The 23289-nt window shown below is 45.5% G+C and overlaps 1 protein-coding gene across 1 annotated transcript in view; it reads left to right on the top strand.

Annotated features, from left to right (window-relative positions):
• Positions 1 to 23289, top strand: part of MYOCD (myocardin) — a 197839-nt gene that overhangs the window by 132524 nt on the left and 42026 nt on the right. The window contains exons 5-7 of the mRNA XM_069654513.1: positions 2129 to 2307; positions 11534 to 11653; positions 22178 to 22419. Of these exons, the coding sequence (XP_069510614.1) occupies positions 2129 to 2307; positions 11534 to 11653; positions 22178 to 22419 (541 nt within the window). The remainder of the gene's footprint in view (positions 1 to 2128; positions 2308 to 11533; positions 11654 to 22177; positions 22420 to 23289) is intronic.

The raw sequence follows: 23289 nt of genomic DNA, 5'->3' as shown, positions 1-23289 counted from the left end.
CACCTGGCACAGTGCCTGCAGCTCCCCTCTGAAAGCAGTTAGGTGGCTGCAGTGCATCGTGTGGAATAGTTTCAATGTTAATAGGGGTATTTATTCATGCAATGTTTGTCAGATACCTGTATATTTATTTATTTATACAATGTTTGTCAGCCACAAGTATCCGACAAACATTGCATAAAGAAATAAATAATCCGGGTTCATGTATCCGACAAACATGCATAAATAAATAAATAAACCGGACCATGGCTGAGGACTGTAACTTCCTCTGGTGACCCCTTGCACAGGGTCACCAGAGGAAGTTACAGTTTGCGTGTCCTGCAGGTGTGGCCTGTATCAAAGTCCAGCTGTGTACACGTAGGGGGGCAGAGCCAGAAGAGCACTCATGGCGGCAATGAGACGCTCCGCCCCCCTACTCCGTGCCTCGCAGGTGTTTTAAAAAAAAAAGTCTCTCGATGTAACCTAGCACAAGCTATGGGTTTGGGGTTTTCGGCGGCTGACTCTGGCCGGATCCCGAGATCCAGCTACACATCCGATGCCGGATCTCGGATCCGGCGAGAGCCGGCCCAATGACCAGCACTGGTTATCTGTGTGCAGTGAAAAGCATGTATGCATAAGGTATATAAACATATATAACTCCAGCAAATAAATGTAAAGTGTGTATGTACCTTCTACCTGGAATGAGAGAGAATACTAGGCCATTTCATCTAAGCCATACGTGCCAGACCACCACCCAGTAGCCATCACTAGAACGTCACCTCCAGTTAATGCGCCGTGGTTATATGTCAGACTATATCACACTGATGATCCCTATTGAGGGAGAAATACACATGTGATCATTTGCACCATTGAGAGCAGTCTATGTTGGGTTAAAAAAGCAAAGCACATGACATAAAGACACATGTTATGCTTTTGTAGTACGTTGCATACCCACAATGCACCTCTCAAAGGTCAACGGCATTGCCTAACATGTCGGTGCTGGACTTCCCTTGTGTGCGAGACCAGACTGATATGCAATTGGTTCTCCTTCGTCAAGGGTGCAGTGAACTAAGACGTGGCTCTAGACCCCCTTGAATGGTTACATACCATAGAACAGGTTATTTGAACAGTAGAGGAGTCCCCACACTTTAGTTAATGGAGTGATCACACTCTGGAGTAAGATTTCTCCATGTCAAACAGAACAAATATTTACATTGTTCAAACTTGTTTCTCTCACTCCAAAACATTGATTCACTGCATATCCGTCTTGTTCTAGCCTACACACAAAAACACTTTTGTCTTCATTAACATCTCTCATCCAGTTATTTCACCTTCGACATGCAGACGTAATCTACGTGTTCACATAAATTACTAAGCGACCTTCAAGGTTTTGTAAATACAAGCAAAGTTACACTTTTCTGAGTGTGTGCTTCTTTTACATTCACAAACCCCTTTGACACACTGAGAATGCCACGGCGCCATCCTAGGGATGCCCACTTTTGCTGGTTTGGCAGCAAGTTGTGCTAGTATAAATGATGCTGTTGCACATAGTTTATGACAAATACTACACAAATCTCCACTATTGCATTCTTTCATGAGTCAGGAATACACTTTTTTCAGAGTAATCTAAACTTTCTCTTGGAAAAAATGTCTGAATCACCCACTTTTATTTGTTGATTAATAAAATAGGGATGACGTTGAAAGTGTAAGAGATGGAAATGGTGGGGGGCGGGGTTGGGGAGGGGTTGGAGGCCTCGGCTCAAGAACACCGGTGTCGATGCTTTAATGTGGAAGACTTTGATGGGACCTCTGATGGACACGTTGTTGTGCAAAAACTGAATAAAAAGTTGTTTAAAATAAATGTCATGCAGCTAAACAGAGAGAACAAATTGGGATTTTCTGAGGTTTGGAGGAAATGTTAAGTTTGATTTAATCGATTTGACACGTTTCATGTTTTTCAACAATCCTCCAGCTTGAGGAAGTCATCACAATGCAGATACTGACACATGAGGGAAGGAAGTGAAATGCTGCTACGAGTAGAAATTGTCAGACGACCTGCTCATTCCAGAAATATTTTGTCACTGCAATAATCATGGCCAGTTAGATTCACCATGTATCATACTCACTCGCTGATGTTTTGCTGTTTATAAAGGGAATCCTGTGAACTACTCAAAATCAGAAGATGCGTTTGCCTTTGATGAAGATAGCAGCAATGATGGCCTGTCCCCCGAACAGCAGAGAAGTGAGGACTCGCAGGGGTCTTCAGCAGAGTCTCCGCCAGAAGCCAACATCTCAGAGACCACTCCTTCAAGTACCCCTGCATCAATGGAGGTAAAGAGACCCTGCACCTGCCAAGTTAGCATGCCAGGATCAGTTACATGTCTTTATACCGAAGTATTTTATAAAGAATGAACATATATCGAATATTTTATAACAAAATGTTTAAAAGAGAATGCAGTTTTTTTGGGGCGTGGGTCCCCCGCAAACGCCGTCTCCCACCTCTAAAAACCCAACCCAACCGTTTCCCAAAAATATTTAACCCTTTACCCCATCCCTAAATGCATTCTCTATCAAATGCTTTGTTATGAAATATTCGACATATGCTCATTCTTTATAAAATATTCAATATAATGACTGCATACCACGAGGATCCTACACAACAGGATGGATAATGGAAGCCCTGCACAAATTGGAGCAGATTCCCACAGACGTTACACTCAGTTACTCTGAATTACCTCTGCAGAGGGATACACTATTCACAAAAGATGTTTCTATGAGTAACCGAGATCTACTCCTGGTTTAAGCCACATTTAAGACAAGTGTAAGTCAGAATCACTCATAGTAAATTCTTTTGGGAATAGCAAAGCAGTCTCAACCGGTAAACGAAGGGTAAGTCAGAGTTACTCAGCGTATCCTCTTCAGGAATTGGTCTCATAGTGCACCCATCACATGGTTCACACGTTAACATTGCACATGCTGTGCACAGTAGCACAGATACATGACAAGAGGGAGTTGAGCAAAGGCACAGAGCCTGCATTCATATTTCTTTTATTTTATTTTGTATTTATTTATTTATTTCTATAGCACAATTGGCATCAGGGCGCATATGTTGAGCTGGGGAATATTACACAGCAATGGAGGCAGGAACACGCTGCATTTCAATAAATAGCACAAAAGCATGTTGTGAAATGACAAAGAGATTTAGTGAAATCTACTGCAAAATCCCTAACTTCTGAAAACCTCAAGACGAACAAAACACACATATTCTGCTAGCACAACATCCGGAATGAACAGAAAAAGCAGCAGGCTACGTATCAACACACGATGGCATCAGGGGTCCATAAACGAAGTTTAAAGCTATTGCAATGCCTGTGAATCATGAGTGCTTTGGCAACACTTGTAACCTCATAAGTCCTGCCAACAAATACTTATAGCATGGTATCACTAAGAGAAGCACTGGAAATAAATCACAAGCATGGGAAAATAATGTACAAGAATGGAGGCAAAGCAGACACAGCACATATGTGATTATCATATCCTGTACGGCAACCAAGGAACCCAGAGACAGACTGGTTCCACCCTCACCCCACCATCCGTGATATTATGTGCTATCACCAAGAATAGAGTGAACTGTGCCTGAAGACTTGAAGTTTCAATCGGAAAAACCTACACCTCTTTGATGATGCCCATTAAGGCCGAAATCTTCTACTGTTGCTTGAGCAGAAGGGATGCGATCTGGCAGTTCAAGATTCGGGGTAGGAGCAAGCATACCCCCGTTCCCTTCTGTGAAGACATGGTAGCCTGGAGGGTTGCCCTCACTTTAGCCAATGACTTTTGATGCATTCCTAACTTCCGGCCATTACTCTTTGGTGTTCATTTAGTGGCCCTGATTGGTGCGTTTATGCATAGAGGTGTGTCTGAAGCTCCCATGCCTCCAAACCCCAGCTTCATCTCCATAATGATGCCCATTGACACCAAAACATTACTGATGGTCTTGAGCTGAAGGGATGGGATCTATCAGTTCATGCTGAAAGCCCCCTTTGGGGGGGCAAGCCTGATTTCTATATGCTCTTTCCCCTTCTTTAATGGCAGAAGGACAGTGTTCTGCAGGGTTGCCCAGTACTTTGGCAGAGAATTCTGTTACATTCAATCATTTTTTTTCCTACAAGCTATCACTCTTCAATGTTGCACCACATGAATTTGTTATGATCGATAATATGTTCCACGGATGTTGCAAATTATTATCTATGATTGCCACAGTGTTGTTGCTCATGAGAGCCTAATATAGCCACCAATCTCATCTCTGGACTTGACACCAATCAAAGTCAGATGGTATTCCTCTCTCACTGCTCCAGTTGACCCTGGAGCATTCTCTGCCAGCATTCAAGAGGTGTTTGTGTTTGCAGGAACCCCTCGCTGGATTCGCTCGCGACCTCCCACTCACCATGCTGTAGAAAGGAAGTCTGTGCTAAGGGCAGGTGTGCAACTTCTGCTTCTTCCTCTGCTGATGACCTGTGGATTTAGCCAAATAGGAGAGTGTGCTCAATGGGTGTTGAGAATAAGTAAGCGTCTGTGTTCAACGCTACTAGGTCGGCAGTGCTGCACGCCACTTTCTGCGTAAGAGCGGTGTTGCGCATCTACATGGAGGTTCTCCTGATATCAATTCTCAGACCACCTGAAGCAATTGTGTGCGCTCTCTGGATGTGAGGGTTTGAGTCAGGACTGGTCATAAAGCTTACCCTCTTCTACCTTATCAAAGAATGGGTAATTATCTCTCCTCGCTTCTTAGAAACATAAAAATACACTAGAGCTGCTGACACTGCTGAATAAGAATTGGAAGCTTTGAGCTCTCAGCTCCTTTTCACTTAGCCTCTAGGCCCCACCCCAGTCCATGCATAACATAGACTGCTCAATCCTATCCGTAGAGATCCTAAAGGTGGCAGGGCAAGGAGCAAAGGATGAGCTCCCATTGGATCTTTGCAAAGGCAGCAAACCTATGTCCCTCACAATGTTCACTCGTTCAGAGATAACGCCTCCAGTATTCATATGCAAAGTAAATATGTCTATGACAATGGCAATGCTAGTGCACCAATGCGGACCGTACTTGCAAGGCCCATATCAAGCATGCGAAAGGGACTTCAATTACAGAGGTGACCACTGTTTCCGAAAAACCCTTTGAACCGAGCTTTGAGTGTTTTCGAAGGCAGTGTGCAGTCCCTTTAAAACAAGTCAAACATTTACCATGGGTAGCTATCCCTACTCCACACCATCACTGCGTCCCAGGCTGGGGGATTGCGCACACTCAGATGTGCAATAGCACTGCACACGCTAGCTCCACCACGGCTGGTCAAGTCCTTTGTCAGTTTCAGTTAGAGTCGGTATAATACCGTGAAGAATGAGCGCCTTAATGGAGGAAGGAGAAGGTACAGCAGGTAATAGAGACAAAGAAGGGATGGAGAAGGATGATGGAAAATGAAATGGCGAGAAATATGGCAAGGAGGAAGAAGCAGAGGGAGTTGAGGAAGGTTCTCGGTGAGAAAACTCACAATTTTGTTTATTAACTCAACAATGGAAAATCCTGAAAACAAATAACAAAGTATAGGGTGACCAGACGTCCCGGTTTTCCCAGGACAGTCTGGGGAAATCACCCTCTGTCCCGGGATCCCGAGAGTTGAATTAAAATAGTAATTTTTTTTTCACAACACTTTCAGAAATTTGAAGTTGGAGGATTGGCTCGAACCCCCAAACCTTTCAGGTACAAATCACAACGCTCACTGACTGTGCCACAGAGACTAGCTTGGAAATGAATGTACAGCAAGCTGCGTTATATCAATTAGAGCAAACGCCTGTTTTGAATTAACATGGAAAGATTCACAGACAAAACCGCACAAAGGAGATCATATACAGTTTATAGATAGGAGAAGTGCTGGAAATATGATTGTGTGGTGATTGTAGGGGCGTGTTGGGGGAGGGGTGGCAATTGGTGGGCTGTGATGGGGTAGTCCCTCTTTTATGTTGTTGGTTGTCCCGGTTTTTCATTTTGGAAATCTGCTCACCCTAAAAGTAACGAATATAAGGTTTGTTGCAGCAATATGTTCAGATGAAACTATCACAATGGCACCACACCTGCTTAATGTGATGCTGCCACTTCAGAACTGATGCTGAAAGCTCGAAATCGCTGAATCTTCAAGTCTCAAAACTGATTCCAAAATGACTCGTTGCACAACATCATGTACTAGTCATATTGCTTTGTGGGGAAACATGTTCAGTGCACTGCAGGCATGGAGGCAGAAGCACAGCATCTTAACACAGCATGTCGCCGCGCATTACAGGGACATGTGCAGCTGAGTAGGTATGTGATGCTGTGTGTGAGCCCTCATCCGCTTTAGGGATGTGTGCACGCCTATTACAGTAGGTGGGAGTACAGCACACCCCGCGGAGTCCTACCTCCAGTCGAGATGAGTGCGCTAGCCACGAGCCGTGCCCTTGAAGTCCTCTCTGGGAGCCTGCACACTCATTGAACACGCCACCCTACACTTGGAGCGCTCTCGCAGTTATATCGGCCTCCAGTGGCTACAGAGAACCTTATGGTGTCCTGCAAAGGATCCCGAACAATTGTTAACTTGAAAATGACAGATGTTTGGCTCTGCCAGCTTGACTTCATTCCTGTGTCTTTGTTACACAGTGTACTTGGCATCATGTGCCTCTATTTTCCAAGCACTTATGGCGACGGGCCAAGAAATTGTCTAGTTGGCTGGCCTAATTGTATGGGACATACAATATTAAATACTATTAGTCGCGTGTATCGGCGGACAGGAAAGCCGTCATCAGCGCCTAGGCCTTGCCCTCTGCACTGACTAATGCCTTCGTGGCATGTAGGCTTTCATTGGACCTATCCATGTAGCCTGCTGTGAGATTGTTCAGTGCAACAGGTTTCTCTTGGCATCCAAACTCGATAACATATAGTTTAAACTTGGATGTCATGGCAGGATGGACATTTGCTCTCACCGTGTGTATTTTCCCAACAATCCGTATGTTCTCCCAATTTTGAAATGTTATTCATTGGTTGCGTGCCGTGTCAAAGGATTTTGAGGGTACGCGGTGCCATTCCCTGGCGCAGCCTGCCAAAGCATAATCAGTGGAGCCAAGAATCCTTGACCGCTCCCCAAAGTTATGGTTCGCCAATGAAGATTGAAACGTGTAAGTGTTGGCAATAAAAGACCGTGGTTTTTATTGCGCATACACAATTGCAAAAGACATATTTTGTAAAGTTTCTTTATCAAAATTGCATATAACAAAAGAAAACAATGTACACTTTTGGGCACGAGGTCCAGGAGCGCGACCCTGGCCCGTGCCGCCTTCTTGTTCTCATTCCCATGACGCCGTGGGCTACGTTCCTTGCCCTGTTTTCCTCTTCTCCCCTTTTTCTTATTTCCAGTTGGGTGGGATTTGGGAAAAGAAAGTCTTCTGCGCGCGCAGAGAGACTGTGCTGCTCCGTCCCGAGTACCCAGAAAACTGATTCTATCCTGACTGCTGCTGATCTTTTATCCTACTAGATTTGCCCCTAGGCCAGACAGGTGGTTGGGGGGCTTTTGTTCACCCGCCCGGCCGGCCGGCGCCGACGGTGCTTCCAGGAAGAGGCCAGTGTGGTCTTGAGAGCCAGCACAGACAAATGTGGCGCGCGCCTAAGAAAGGTAGCATTGCTGCAAGATCCCCCAGTGTTTTGTGATTAAAAAAACAACAAGCGGTTTGGTTTGGCTATCAGAGTAGTCCTTCCACTTGTACAAAATTACTATGGGCCCTACATGAAAACCACGTTCCAGGACAGTGTTCCCTAAACCGTGCAATGGCCTATCTTCATTAATCTAGAGGTGGAGCCCCTTTTACATTGCCTCATTTCCACCATCGCTGATAGGAGGCCTGGAAACCATGGCAGAATCCCTCTATTTTCAAGTAAAACTTCCCAAAAGTAGATTGAGGGGCAAATATCCTGGAATATCAATTTAAAAATTACCTTTTTAAATACCTTTCTGTTTTAATGGCATGAAAACAAGTATTACATTAGCTCATAATACAGTCCTGTTTTTATGGGTTATATAATAAAACTGAAGATTTATAGGTTGAAATTGATTTGTTATGGCCTGTGTCACTGTGCTGTCGGGTCAGGTGTCCAGTTACATTTGATCAGTGTCAATACGAATCTAGCATTAAACCTTACACTTAGAGGCGCAACCAAGGATGCTATTACTCTCATTAAGGAAGGAAACGAGCGAAGGAGCCGATCCATCAACCTGAGGTTTACTTCCTCTGCCTGCTTGTGTGTTTTTTCCCCAGATAAGGCCATACCCTGTCTCCATTTCTCTCATGGCACTGTGGCTCGAATTCATCTGGGGACCCAATATTAAGGCACATTGTGTGTGCACACTTGTGTGCCTTGCGGTTTCTGTATTTTGGCCGGGTGATGCGGTTCATTGGCTGCGGTGTCCACGGCAATGCGCGAGCATAAAGTGCCAAGTCTTCCTCCCCTTCACTATTTCCATGCTATATGGTAATATGGGTCTACTTTCTGCATGCTCTCGCAGTATTAGCCCGTGGTCCTCTTCCGGGTCTGGCATCAGTCTTCATTTTAGGATCAATGGGAATCCAAAAACACGTGGGGCCTCATTACAGAGCAATTTCACTAGTGCAAATGTACCCATTATTTGCAATAGAAAAAAGTGTGTGTTAGACAATAGTGCACTGTTTGTCCTAGTGCTAATTCCATTCCATATTAGCACTAGTGCAACCTTCTGCATGTGCACACATGCATTGAATAATAAGGCTTTTTGCACAGGGGCAATTCCTGTCCTAGTTATGATAATACGGTGCAGATTTGCACTTGGATGTGGGCAAAGTTTCTGTATCGTCACCCCAGATGTTTTGTTCTTGCCAGCTCTGCTTATTGGCTATCCATTTTCCTAGTTGGCATGTTGAAGTGCTATCACGTCACTATTATTATTATTATTATTATTATTATTGTTACAGATGTGTACAGCCCAAATCTAACCAACTGAACAGAGAACAGATCACAGAGAAAAACATTGGTAGCTCGAATCATCAAGTAAACATAGTGATCATTTTCACAATACACTATACGAATGGGTGTGCACAAGATAGCCGGAATATAGGTTACTCCAAGGGGTTGGTTTCCTTTATGATCAAGCAGTGGAATTGTTTTGCTGGCAGTCATTTTGCTACAATAAAATGTCCTTTTCGCATCATGTTTAAGGCTATAGAAATTGTTACTGGTCGCCATGTAAAGGAGGAACAAACTTCCCGAAACAAAATGTGCTGATTTAGATTCAACCACATGGCACAGCTACTCTCAAGAGTGAGCATAACTTCAGTAATGTCACTCCTCTGTAGAGACTTGACAAATGAAAAATCGCAACTTTCTGGGCCAATAGCTAGAAAATCTTCTAGATATCACGCTGAACCCCAAAGACTGACTCCTGATAATGTCTAAACGCAGCTTTCCGCCATAGCACATATTATTTTTCAATAATGGCTTTCCACCTGAGCTTTTCTATTGATGAATGCATTCCTATGATATCAGTTTTTAGTGGTACAGGCCGGATTCCTCAAGCTTCTAAGGGTAATAATAATAGGCTATGCTATTATCCAATTTAGTGATACTCAATTTATTATCCTCCTAAGGCAGAATGGTTTATTCGGCCCGGAAACAATTTCAACTGGTAGGTAGAAACTATGTAAAAATCAAGGGCTCGGGGCAGGCCTGAGTAACTTGTGGCCCCTCAGATGTTTTGGTCCCTCACTATTGTCTAAGCTGGCTAGAACTGATAGAACGCGTAGTCCAAAACACCTGGAGGGTCGTAAATTGGCCACCATTCGGTTAGGGCAGGAGCTATCCTCCCAAGTATGAGAGAAGAAAGCGTTGATTAATACTAAGCCAATAGCACATAACAGGGAACTGTAAGTTCCGGGAATTGCTCAAAACTCTGTTGTCCTCAACCTCTTTTGCTCTTTCCCATCCATGTTAATCACCCCACTGCCGATGTGACCGTTGGCCTGATCCTCATGAATCTCACAGGATTCCAGTCCCTTCTTCGCAGTCAATACCAGCACCCTCCCCCCACCGCACTGCCCTGGAGGGCCCCTGCTTGGTGGCTATGAATCCCACCCTTAGGAGTCTTCTGCACCACCACTTACACTGGGGTTCTTCTCCTTGGCTCCCCTTTGCACTTCCCTCCCGGCCCTCCACCATCACTTGTCCACTACTCTGCTCCCCCCCCTCTTCTCTCCCATCTCTTGCACTTTCCTCACTGCACTTGCACATCCGAATGCCACAAGGCCTAGTAGGACCATGACTGTATATTTACTGTTTTGTCATTGTTATTATTTCCTCTGTTCCCTTCCCATTTAGCCCTGTGAAACACAATTTTGTTGTATAAGGCGCTGAACAAATGCTCCATAAAATAAAAAATAAAAATTCCAGTGGCGATGACGTGCAGGTGAGCTAGCAGTTTAACATTCATGGGGCACTGTAGAAGGTGCTATAATTTAAGGAAGAGTGATATTCCATTCAAATATTTTGAGAGCATGCAGAAGAAAGACCCCATATAAAGTTAAACACATTTGTACAGCCCACTTCTGTACAGGCTCGAGTAGCTCCGGTAGCTGAGACCAGCTGATTAGGGGGTCCTCCTCCACACCATGCTAAGTGCTTCAGATATATGAACTGCTGGAGAACCTCAGTTCACATCACTCTTGACCTGGCTAAAGACCTTCCTTGCGTATTTATTTATTTATTTCTGCGGTGCTACACAATGTTGCTATGTGACTGCTTCAGAGGACAGGAGAGCGCGCTGTGTCATGCATGCGCAACAGGTCCCTTTGGAGGCAGGAGCATTGGAATGGTGTTGTCTTCAGATGAGTGTGACCATGGTACCTATACCTCATCAGAAGCCGTGATCTATGTGTGACTAGCCTTCATGCTTAGCTCTGTGGTCCTCTGTAATGAGTAATGTGGCGGGGGATCAGAAGTGGGATGGTCTTACATGTCTGATTGGATCTTATTATCTCAGGTTCTAGGTGAACTTGCCCATACGGGACCTGTAAATATCTGTAGGTCAACTCCACCACCCCTCAAGGAATTCAGTCAACACGTCCTTAAACAATTTTTGCTCTGACCATTTAGTTTATGAATGAGTATTGCAATGAATGACCAAAAGATCAATTTGAATAATCAGGCCTGAATGCGGGTGTGAAAGGCTCATAAACCCACAATATCGCCCAGTCCTCTGTCAAAACATTATTGCTCAAACATCCACCTCATTTTCAAACTATTGTCAGTTTCCACACTCTTCGTCGTGTTTGTTAGGGCTCAGACAAAGGCCTGTCATTGTGCCCTCACTTGAAAGGAAATGTGCTTTTCCAGTGTGTAGCTTCAAGCGATCGCAGCTCTGCAGAAGCCAGGCAGGCTCCATGAACAGAACCACATTCCAACATGGCCGCCGCCACGTAAGCTCTACTAACCCTGGTCCCCTCTCTCTTGCAGGATCCTTCCCCTGGCTCTGAAAATGGAATCCAGGACCAGGCATCTGTGCAAAATACTGACGGTTCAGATCACCACAGCGAGCAGATGTCTCCTGCCATCCCGGTGCCTGCCGCAGTCAAGGTGTGTGGGGCACCGCATGACACATCCATAGAGGCGGTGAGCCTAAATATACAGTGCATAAGTACGGAATCTCAGCACTGCAGCGCCAATCTAGGGATGTTGACGCACTTGCTTTGCATGGCAACCAAAGGCTTTGTGCCTGCACGACTTCATATGGTGTCCCATAGACTGTCTAGTGATGCAGTACGTTTGCACTATACATTCCTGTGATGCAGCAGAAGTCTTCTCTGTGCGGCAAATGCGAGTCCCCAGTTTACCACTGCTAGGCTAATGTTCTGTAATAGAGCCCTCGTTTAGATGAGCCTCAGCAGTGTTGCTATTTACTGTCAATAATAATAATACCAGTTTTTATATAGCGCTCTATCCCACCCGAGGGCATCAAAGCACTGTAATGAAAGTTGATAACATTCCCAAACACGTGGTACTCAGTTTATCAGCCTGGGGGTGGGGTGGGGGGTGAAAGGCTGAGTTGGTCACACCGGGACTCGAACCTGCATCAGCTGGCTACACAGCGCTCAGCTCTCCGTGTCGTGTCTAAATGAATCCACGGAACTACCTCACCTGCTGCACATGTGGCTACAAATGCTCCAAGCCCCCAACATCTGTGCTCCGCTCAGAGCTCCTCTGCCATCATTTATCAATGCTCATCCTTTTCACCAGAGACTGACGACTAGTCGTCGGCACCTGCCAATAGCACAGTACATGCAAGAATGCGGCCATCGTTTGTGAGTTATTGATATCACGAGTTACTGCTAAACACACTTGCAGTGCAGAGCGGGAGGCATGGGAATAGCCGTTGTTAGAGGCCCGGCTTTTGGCAGCAGCATTGTTTGTGCCTGGAATAGCATCGTACCCAAGAGACCAACTTGGTCACCTGTAACCACTTAATCAAAATGTCTTACAAACTTCATGTAACAGCGCCTCGATGCCCCTGGGCTGCAAGTGCACTATACAAATGCGAATAAATAAATAAATAAATCTCAGCGGAAAGGAGCTCTGCTGTCACCTCGTGCACCTCAGCATCAGCGCTTCTTCTAGTTACACGGTGTAGGGTTGCCCACTGTTGGGGGGATTCTAGGCAACGTTATCAAAAGGCCTGACATTCCTGCCATATCAAACCACATCCCCAGATGCTTCTAAGCAGGGCTCCAGATAAGATTCTGATGGGCAAATAGGTTACTCCCTGATTTTTGAAGTTAGGCGTAAAATGATTTTTCAGTAAGTAAAAAGTAATTTCCATTCCCAATGGGGTATTGTAAGCGAGAGAAAATATAATTGAATTCTAAAACATACACATTTTTGTAATCCATTCTTATTTGCAGCAAGTAGTTCATGAAAATTCAAATGTGCATTTTACTGTAAAGTTCCTCTTTGGATCAAGCAGTAATAACGTCGGGGCCCCTAACTGTGGCAGTGCCAGGCTGGGTCTCCTGTTCCGAGCATATCTGTGCAGCTTTGTGGGTGGAAGGAGGAATCAGCCACATATGTGCCCACTTCAGATTTTTAATGCATATTTTCTGTTCTATTTTCCTATTTGTTCTTTTTTTATTGTTAAAAAAATTCATCAAACATTTCAAACATTTACAATCTAAAAACACACACTCATTATCATACCACCAGAAAAAAAGTACTACAAAAGTCATAAAAACAAACAGCAGATTGCTCAAACAAAAAAAAAAAAAGAAGCAGGAGAAAAAATAATAACACGGAGAGAAGCAGCATCTTTACACAACATCTTCTAGGACGTTCAAAACCAGATCCCAAATTATAAATTACCATGTCAACACACTTTATATTATTATAATTGTTCTTTTATAAAGCATGAGTAGTTTCTAAGTATGGGATCGGGATTCGAACCTGTATTGTGCTGCATTGTCTTGCTTCCAGGACAAACGGGTTGCCCCTTTACAGTGCTTTCCTATTTTGAGGGAGCAGAAGTGACTGTTATGCTCCTTATCAATAGGGCACCGTCCAAAGGTAAGCACTGTTCCCAACCCTCTGCCCCCCCAACCCCCACCTCCAAATAAATAGTTGTATGTCCTGTGAGGCTCGTACCATCTACTTTATGCATAGCAAATGTTGGAATGTGTTTTTTAGAGAAGAAAGTGAAAACAAGCACATTTGAAAAGTGGAATTGTTTAGGACACGTGAGGCTTTAATGAGCGATTTACAGGGTAGTTCAGGGTAGTTCAGGGGACCGCTCCCTATTGTTTTTTAAAGAAGTTAATGGTAAAGGGTTCATTTAAAAGGCCTTTGGGCCGGTGACATTAATAATGTCTAGATAGCAGGTAAACACCTATTTACAGGAGAATTGGCAAGTCATGATGATGTCACGCTTGTAGAGTTTATCGTTTGAAGCATGTTCATTGTTACAAAGAGACCCCATGCCATCTGTGACACCTTGAGTCAATCCTGAAATGTGCCTTTGCATGTTGGGATTTGCAGGTTCGCATTTATAATGGGAAACCTATGATGCAAATCACAAAATACAAGTACAATGTAATTTCTTGCTCAGAAGGTCATGCATGACGTGTTCAATGTCTTAGATTCAGTGAAATCCCGATTGTGGCTATTCTTCCATGCTGCATCTCCAAAGGTTATCATTTATCACTGCTGCTAACTCCTTCTATCACTATTTCGGTTTCAAGCTCTCCTATCCCCCCTCCCACCCTACACTTTCATCTCTGTAATCTCTTTGAACCCCATGCAGTTCGCTAATGCCTTACCCCTCCCAATCTCCATTTCTTCATCTCTCCTATCCCCCGACCACTCCTACCTCTCAACCATTTCTTCTCCCAATCTCCTATCTCCTTTTTACACCTCCACATCTCCTATCTCTAACAAACACTCTAACTCTCCCAACAGCTCCACCTTCCTCATCTCTCACTTCTCCCAATTCTCTTCCCAGGGCAGAGGCAAGGATTTATGCCTTCTCAGGTGAAGTGTGGTTCTGGAACCCACACTCTTATACACTCCTACAAGAGCTTAACAGAGGAAGATGCACAGAGGCAGGTGTTGGGAGGGTCAAACAGAGCTAGAGAAATGTGAGTGTTGGAGGAGGTGCGAGATGTGAGATGTGAAGCGGGTGAGAAATTGGTGAGGTTAAAGTGTCTGACTGGTTTTACAAGAAAGTAATTCTACCTTGCTGCTTAGTGATCCATCCCCCGCTGCGAGACTTCACCTCACCCACTTTGCATCTTGCCAATTCTACAATATGGCCAATTCTTCAATGTCGCACTTGGCTCCGTCTCTCATATTTCTCTCGTTATTTTAGATGCTTCCATCAGTTGACTCTGTGTTCTTCCTTCATTGAGCTCCTGTATTCCCTACTCTGCATCTTCCATCTCACTATCCCCGCCACGTCCGACTCGCTCGTCTCCCTTGCTTAGGCTGGTGATATCCCATGTTATCTGTGCACCGCCTCCTCTTCTGGATCCCTACATTGTATGACATATTGCCTGCTTGCACCTCAGAGATACATTTAATGCAGAGGTTTGCCATATGAACCACCAGCATAGCTGGGTGGGAGCTATGTCAGCCTCTTTCCGTAGCAATCAGTAGTTGCTCCCAGAGGCCTTACGTAGAGCGTTAAATTGCAGAGATCCTGGCAGAGCCCTGAAAGTAGGCGGCTATGATGTATTTATTTATGTATTGTTTGCTTGTTAGGCGCTTATACAATAATCATATACTGTTTCAAAGTGCCCACAGGGCAGGATGGGAGTAAGGGAGGGAAAATACATTACAACAATACAACACAAATTTAAGAGCAGAGGGGGAAAAGGGAGGGAGATAAACCTACTACGCCTAGTGAGTATTCAGAAGGTGCAAGTACAGAAAGGAAGGGGGAAGAGAGGGCAAATGCTCTGGAGTCCAAGCCCGTGAAAGTGCTAGGAATGTAAAGTGTGACACGTGTTAGTCCGCGGGATGTGTAACTGCGAGTCCCCAGAGCAGAGGGAGTGCCGATGCAAAGTGCTGTGGATAGACAGAAGCTGGGAGGAATTGGTGTGGGAGGACAAGGCCCCGAAGACGCATAAAGGCCAAGGACACTGATTCAGCAACTGGGGGGCACTAGTCGCAGGAAACCTGGTATATCAACATCCACCGCTCCCACACTCCCGTCACCTGCACACAGACACTCTGATATTACCAGCAATCTCTTTAGATAAAACGGGTCAGGGGCGACATCAGGGAGAAAGCCACAGAGTCCTGGTGTCTCATAGAGATCAAGGGAGAGGAGGCAGCGGGAGCAGAGGGAGGAAGGGGCAGTGAAACGGGAGAATAAAACTGTATTTGAATGTACAAAATGAAAGATTAAGGGGTGCAGGATTAGGGGATGATTGGTGCATGGTACGTACAGATCACAGGGAGGAGGACGGCGCCGCTAGGAGATCCAAGGGAGAAAGGCTCGGGGGGATTTGGATCACAGGGAACATGGTGTGGAGAAAAGCACTAGGGGCTTGAGTCCAGGTGGAAGGAATCACAGGGTGCCCAGGCACAGAATGGGGTACAGAGGCATTATCACTGTCAACCAGGTGTAGAAGGGGTGCCAAATGGCCAAATGGCCAATAAGATGCCTAAAGGAACTGGGGCCTGGGTGATCAGAGGGAGAAGGCTCTGGGTGCTGCAGGGCGTGGAGCCAGAAGTAACAAGTTCCAAGGTGCAAGAGGGAACGAGTCATAGATACTTGTCAAGTGTTTTATGGTTTTATAAATGAAATGATATTTAAACTGGGTGTCTTAGAGTTCAAGTACTTGAAATGTCTGATGCTTCCCAAATCACTGTGTTACTCTGAGAACTATTTCCTATCCATATTTCGCAAGTGTTCCTAACACTGTATTTCGGGCATTTGGTGGGTCACTGTTATTACAGCAATGCCCGAAAGAAAGCTAGTCACAGCTATCACTATACATGAAAACAAAATAGCCTCCAAAGAGGCACGCTTTCCTCGTGATCTGAATAAGACTGTGCCTGACCGGCACACATTATAAGCCCTTTCGGGACAGGTGTTTCCACCCTCACATCAGCAGAGCAGCCTCTCCCGATCTTTGCCAATCAAACCTGGTGCGCATTCCTTGGCACCCGCATGTGCCAAAAATGCTGTTTCTCTGCCTTTGTTGGGGTTTGCTCTGCAAATGCCCACACATCCACCTGCAAAGAATTAGGAAACTACAAAGAAAAGGTTTTTGTCTTGTACATTGCTTTTTTTATATAGTGCCAACATGCCTATTGGTCACTCAATCCACTTCGAAACGTTATGTGCTTATTTACATACAACCATCAACTTTAATAACAGTGGTTGCAGTGTGTCTCCACTGCCACGCGGTGCCCTGCGATTGATGGTCGGGGTAGGATTCTGTCAGCTGATTATGGTTGTCTCGGGAGGATAGCTCAGCAGCAACGTGCTAGCCTTAGAAACAAGCTGCACGGAGCAACACAGGTTCGATCTCCGATCCGCGCTTGGAAACCTGCGGGTATTGAGCGCGTTATAAATCACCTATCATATCACAGTGCCATGTCTACTAATTGCTGGCCTGTACACCCAGTTACTCCTATTTGGAGCAGGCACGTTTGAATAAGCAGTACACTTAACCCCCGTAAGGACTTCCGCTCGTCTCTCCCTCCGTATTTCACTTATTAAGCAGACTGTAAATGTCTTCTACCTGCCCTGACCTCAGATATCCGGTGAGCTGCAGTGGGACCACCATGGGCTGTGGGTGCTCGGGGACGCTGCTCCAATTGGCAGGTGGTTCTCGAGCACGGCTGATGTATAGCCTTTCCAGCAAGCAGCTGTGTAAGCAGATGCCAGAGACGTGATGCCACCAGAGATCCTTGTGTGTCAGGGAGAATGCATTAGTGTACCCGTTATTTATGAGAAGAACACGAGGAGCCGCCTCTTCAGGCCCATCCGCTCAGTCTCATTCTGTGGCGCGTGCCTGGGGCAGTGCCAGGGACAACTGCTTAGTTTTTCCACAGCAGAGAGCCAGCTTAGTAGTGGAGCAAACCGGCCCCCTCCTCCCTTCCCCCATCTGTGTTCGGAGTGACTGCAGCACTGCTATTTCTAAACATGCGAGAGAATTCAATGTCGGAGGACTAACCCTTTCAGTTCCAAAACGTCAAAACCAACTGCCAGCCACCCAGCGGAAGGATTCAATCTTCTAATATAGGGCATGACCCCAGGGATGTAATTTCACCAAAATGTCAGGGGTAGCGGAAGTGACATCACACAGCCTTTGACCCTCTGATGACATCACAGGAAGTGATTTCATCTGACCCCACCCCGAAGTGACATCACGGGAAGCGATGGAACATGACCTTTCACCCCTTGACAAAACAGGAAGTGGCATCACATAGCATTGTTTCTAAGTATGCTATGAAAAATATGGTTAAGGGATCACTGTAAAGTGATATACCTTGCATACAGGAATGGCTCACCATATGTATCGTTAATATCAGTGCGTATAGGCCCATATTACCAAATTACTGTGAATGCAAGCAGACGTCCAAGGCCAAACGATGATGATGTGTTATTATATAGCACTTACTCTTAAGCGCTCATAATAGAACAAATATACATACATTAGTACCCGGCGAGGGTCCACCAGAATGGAACATGCATTCCGATTGGCCCTCGCCGGGGCATTACCCGGCCGGGAATCCCTTGCAAGCTGTACGTGCCTTTGGATCCCGGCGGGGGGCGTGGTGGCCCCTTAGCCATGAGGAGGCTCGAAACAGGGCAATCCCCGCTCCGAGCCTCCCCATGGCTAGAGGCTGCCTTCGTCCCCCGCCCGGGGACTCAGGTAAGTTTTATTTTTTCCTCCACCTCCCTGCCCTGCAAACTATCCCCTCTCCTCCCTCCCAACCCCACTTACCTTCTTTTTTCTTCTTTTCTCGGGCCCGGACACGCTGGGAACAGAGTGTTCCCAGCGTGCCCGCTCCCAATGGCCGCCATGGAAAGGGAAAGCGGACTATGGTTTCCCTTTCACGGCGGCCATTTTTTTGACTTTTTTTTTCTGTTCCTAAACGTGTTTCGGATTAGAAAAAAAAAGCAATTAGTACCCCGGTCTAACGGGCTGGGATACTAATGGCAATAAGCCCCTGGACGGCGGGCCAATACTGACCGCGGTAATGCCCCTGGGGCTTCGTTAAGGCCCTTGCTGTGCTCGGGCCTGTAACTCCAGCCCCGGGGCCATTACCTGGGGCGGTATTGGCCTACCGTCTTGTGGCTTATTACCACAATATCACCCAACCTGTGTTGGTACTCATTTATCAACCTCAGCAGGAAGAAAGGCTAGGTTCACTTTGCTGGGAGCCAAACCTGCACATAGAGTTCACACACACATTGCAGCAGCGAGCGCTCTACCCACTGAAATATCATACCAGCTATAGCTACCAGAAAACCAGCCACTGCAAAAACAAAGAGCCACATGCTGCTGGCCACAGCCCACAATAACATTTTTTTTAAAAATGTTTTCTTTTAGGGGTAGCAAGGGAGACCACAGGGGTAGCAAGGCAGACTTCAGGGGTCGCAATTGCGACCACTGGCGACCTCTAAATGATGTCCCTGCCATTTCCAAAGTAAACTCAAGGATCGGGGGCCCGCTGACAAGGGCCCACTTGTCTTCAGCAGTGGTTAAACCAATTATGCTTCTATGGGGTTTAGATCATGCCTATAACACTATTGCTCCTTTCATAGCCACATTCATTAATTTACCTTTTTCCAATGGTTTCTTTCCTCCTACTGTAAAATGTTCATCTATCACTCCTCTGGTGAAGAAATCTTCCCTTGATCTGACTATTTTCAAGAACTGCTGCACCACTGCAGGACTGCAATGGCTTGTGAAACATCCCAGGCAAATCTGCGACAGTTCAGCTTCATTCACATATTGAAATGTTCGGGTTGCTCGATCCCTTGCAGGCCGGTTTTAGGCCACCCCACAGTTTACCATTCCCCCTGGTATCTGTCTGATGTGGCATCCTCTCAAATGCTGACGAAGGCCACTTGTCCTCCTCGCTTCTGCTTGATTTGTCGGTGGCCTTCAAGACCTGTGGACCATTGTAACATTGTATCTTAATTTCTCGCCTCACCCAGGTAGCTAGAGTCTCTGACAAAGAAGTCCCTGGTTTTATTCCATCTTCTCTGACTGATCCCAACGAGTTACCATGAGCACTCAGATTTATCCACCGTCTCCTGTGGGATCCCACAGGCTTCTCCCATTTATCCGATCCTTTTTAATGATTGTATGCTACCCTTGTTTCTTCTCTCTAAACCCCTGGGTCTTCAGTATCATTCCTATGCTGATGACAACCAAAGCTATGTAAAAATGTGCTCTGCTTCAAGGAACTTTCTCCCTTGGTGCGCCTTCTTTCCTGTATTCGAGGCTGGATGCTAAGGAATGGCGTTTAACTCAATCCTCAAAAACGGAATGTATGCTTCGTGGTCTTAAACACCTTCCTAACAATCCCTCGAGTTGTCCTCTTCCACCTGACATTTGATCTTCTGATTTTTCTTTAGCGGCATAGGTGCAGAATGCAGGGGTCTGTTGGCAAGCTGATCTAAGCCCCAATAGACAGATTTCTGAGGTGGCTGAAAGTTCTTCTTTTAGACTGTGACAACTCCACCAGCTTTGGAATTTCTTGGCTCAATCCATTCTGGGTATTGTTACTGGAGTACTAAACTCCAAACACGAGCATGCCAATGCTCTGTGTCTTGGTATTCCAGACTAGCAGCTGGAATACTTGCAGTATATTGAAAATGCAGTTGTTTGACTCATTTTCAGTCTCCCTGAGTGCAATTCTGTGTTAAAAGCACGCATCTCTTTGCATCGGCTGCCTGTCTAACAGAGAATTCCTTGTAAAATGCCCTCTCTCATCTATAAGTGTCTGCAGGGTGTAGTTGGTGGGCTAAGCAACCACCCAGAAACGTGTAGGGTACAAGTTCTAATACTTTACTAGCAGTCTCAGCCTTTCATCCTTGTAATATTAATAATCCGGGTAGTACTTAATTTGAGTATGCTTCTGTTCTTGGTAGACTGAGCAACACTGGGTAGGGTAATAACCACACACAGGAAATAACAAACAACCTCCTAGAGATTATTTAGTTTGTGTGCTCTGTATAACTAATCATTATTTGTATTATCATTGTGGTTATTATTGATCCTTATCATTCCACTGGGGAACATTTTAATAACATTATTATAGGATAATAATTAAGGAATATGACCCGAGCGGCGGGGGCATTACCGACTCCGGTAATGCCCCGGGGCCCATAGTAATAGGCCCGAGTGAAGCCCCGGGACATTAATTGAGTCAGTAATGCCCCCGCCGCCAGGGTCATATTGCTTTTAGTACTCAGGCCCGCAAGATTTGCGTGACTGGGGCACTAAAAGCATTTTTTTCTGTCTCGAAAAAAAAGACCAAGAAAATGGTGCCGGGAAAGGGAAAACATAGTCCGTTTTCCCTTTCCATGGCGGCCATTGGGAGCGGACGCGCTGGAAACAGAAGTGTTTTCAGCGTGTCCGCTTCTGAAAAAAAGAAGGTAAGTGGGGTTGGGAGGGAGGAAGGGAGGAGGGGAAAAAAAAAATAAAAAAATAAAACGTAGCTCCGATAGCTGACAATGGAAGCCTCCAGCCGTGTCGCTGGAGGCTGCAATCGACCCCCACCGGGGAAAAAGGAGGAAGAAGGGAAGTGGGGTGGGGAGGGCAGGGAGGAGGGAAGTGGAAAAAAAAAAACTTACCTGAGTCCCTGGCGGGGGACGAAAGCAGCCTCTCAGCCGTGGGGAGGCTTGGAGCGGGGATGGCCCCGCTTCGAGCCTCCTCATTGGCTGAGGGGCTGCCATGCCCCCCGCCAGGTACAATGGCTGTGGAATCCTGTCCAAGGGATTCCCGGCTGGGTAATGCCTCAGTGAGGGGCAATCAGAATGGCTGTTTCATTCTGATTGCGCCCTCGCCGGGTACCAATAACATTTCATAAAGCATTTAAATAGGACACAACGAACAGCATGAGCTCATGGCGCTTAAATATCATTCCTCAACACATTAGGTCCCCTTATATCTACATGTAAATGGTGAAAGACAGAGTCTGCCCTGTCAGCATTTGAATCTGTGATCTGCAGTGGGTCCTTCACCCAGCAGGCAACCAATGCACAGATAAGTGTTACTTATGTCTATGCCTTGGCTTAGCCCTCTGAAAAGTACAATCCAGCCACTTGTTCACAATATCCACAGTCAGTAGGCATGAGAAATGTTCATATACAATGACCTTCAGTGGCATTTATAACACGCCTGTACACAAGTGTTTCTATTGCGTTGCTCATTCTGAAAAGCTGACTGGGTTTTGCTATTTGTGGGCTGGCAACCCCAGACCTTGTTCTTTTGTACATGAAACATTCGTCCAGTCCATGCAAAACTACACATGTATACAACTTCAAACTACGTTTTACAAACAGATGTTGCTATTGAAGGACATAGATTGAATTCAAATTGTCACCTGAGTAGATACTTAATTCTTCTTTTCTACGATGTCCAGTCCAAGGTCTCCTGCGACAAGAACCGGCACAAGAAACCAAAGGACACAAAGCCGAAGGTGAAGAAGTTGAAATATCACCAGTACATTCCGCCGGACCAAAAAGCAGAGAAATCACCGCCGCCTATGGACTCCGCCTACGCCCGGCTCCTCCAGCAGCAGCAGCTCTTTCTCCAGTTGCAAATACTCAGCCAACAGCAGCAGCACCATTTTAACTACCATGGCCTTCACCAGTCGCAACTCAAGTAGGTGCTTTGGGAAATGGGAATGTGCATGATTAAAACCTGGGTCGACTCATACCATCTGCAGCAACATTATCCAGTCCTGACCTTTTAGCCAGCACTGCTGTTGGCTGAACAACCAGGACTGGATGAAGGTGCTCCAGATGACATGGGGCCACTTGGAAACGTTGCAAAACATATCTGAAAAAGTTTCAAAGAAATATCAGTTAGATCTCTTCTACCCAATTGCCTCAAAGTTATGATGTGCACAATCAAATGGTGACAGAGAAACACTGTAATATGCATTACACAAAACGTGCTTATCTTTACCTGATACCACTTGGTGGTATGGAAGTGTTTCACCCCTTTTCCTCACTCATGCTTGGTATCATCAAACTCAACAATGGAGCTCCTGCATTGAAAGCTGGGATAAGGATTCTGTATTGCAAAGCCACACTTAGGGGCTGCAAAGAAGTTTTGCGATATGCAGATCATCATCGGGAATCAAAATAATTTCCGATGGCACATTTACAAATGTTTTCTTTGAAAGACTTCCATCCAGGTGAAATTATGTGATCATAAAAAAAGGAATATATATCATGCTCAATCATAAATGTACCGATATTGGGTTTAACACTAGAAAAAAGCAACGAATACAGAATTTGAATCTAACATAACATTGTTAAAGTAGCAAAATCAATTTCGATCAGAAATGACTGACAATGAAACCTTTACAAATGGCAGAGGCACACCCCAGAAGGATGCCTCTATGATTGCACAAAGATGAGAACAAGTGATGAGCTAATTTATGAGGGTGTTAACACCGGGCGACATAGACCAGGGACAAACCAAACAAACACAAACTATATAACAAACAGGTGACTTAAAAAGGCA

This window comes from Ambystoma mexicanum, chromosome 3q (assembly GCF_040938575.1).
Source record: "Ambystoma mexicanum isolate Mex_15411 chromosome 3q, UKY_AmexF1_1, whole genome shotgun sequence".
Taxonomy (NCBI): Eukaryota; Metazoa; Chordata; class Amphibia; order Caudata; family Ambystomatidae; genus Ambystoma; species Ambystoma mexicanum.
The sequence above is the reverse complement of the archived record's forward strand: the minus strand, read 5'-3'. Positions and strand labels throughout refer to the sequence as shown.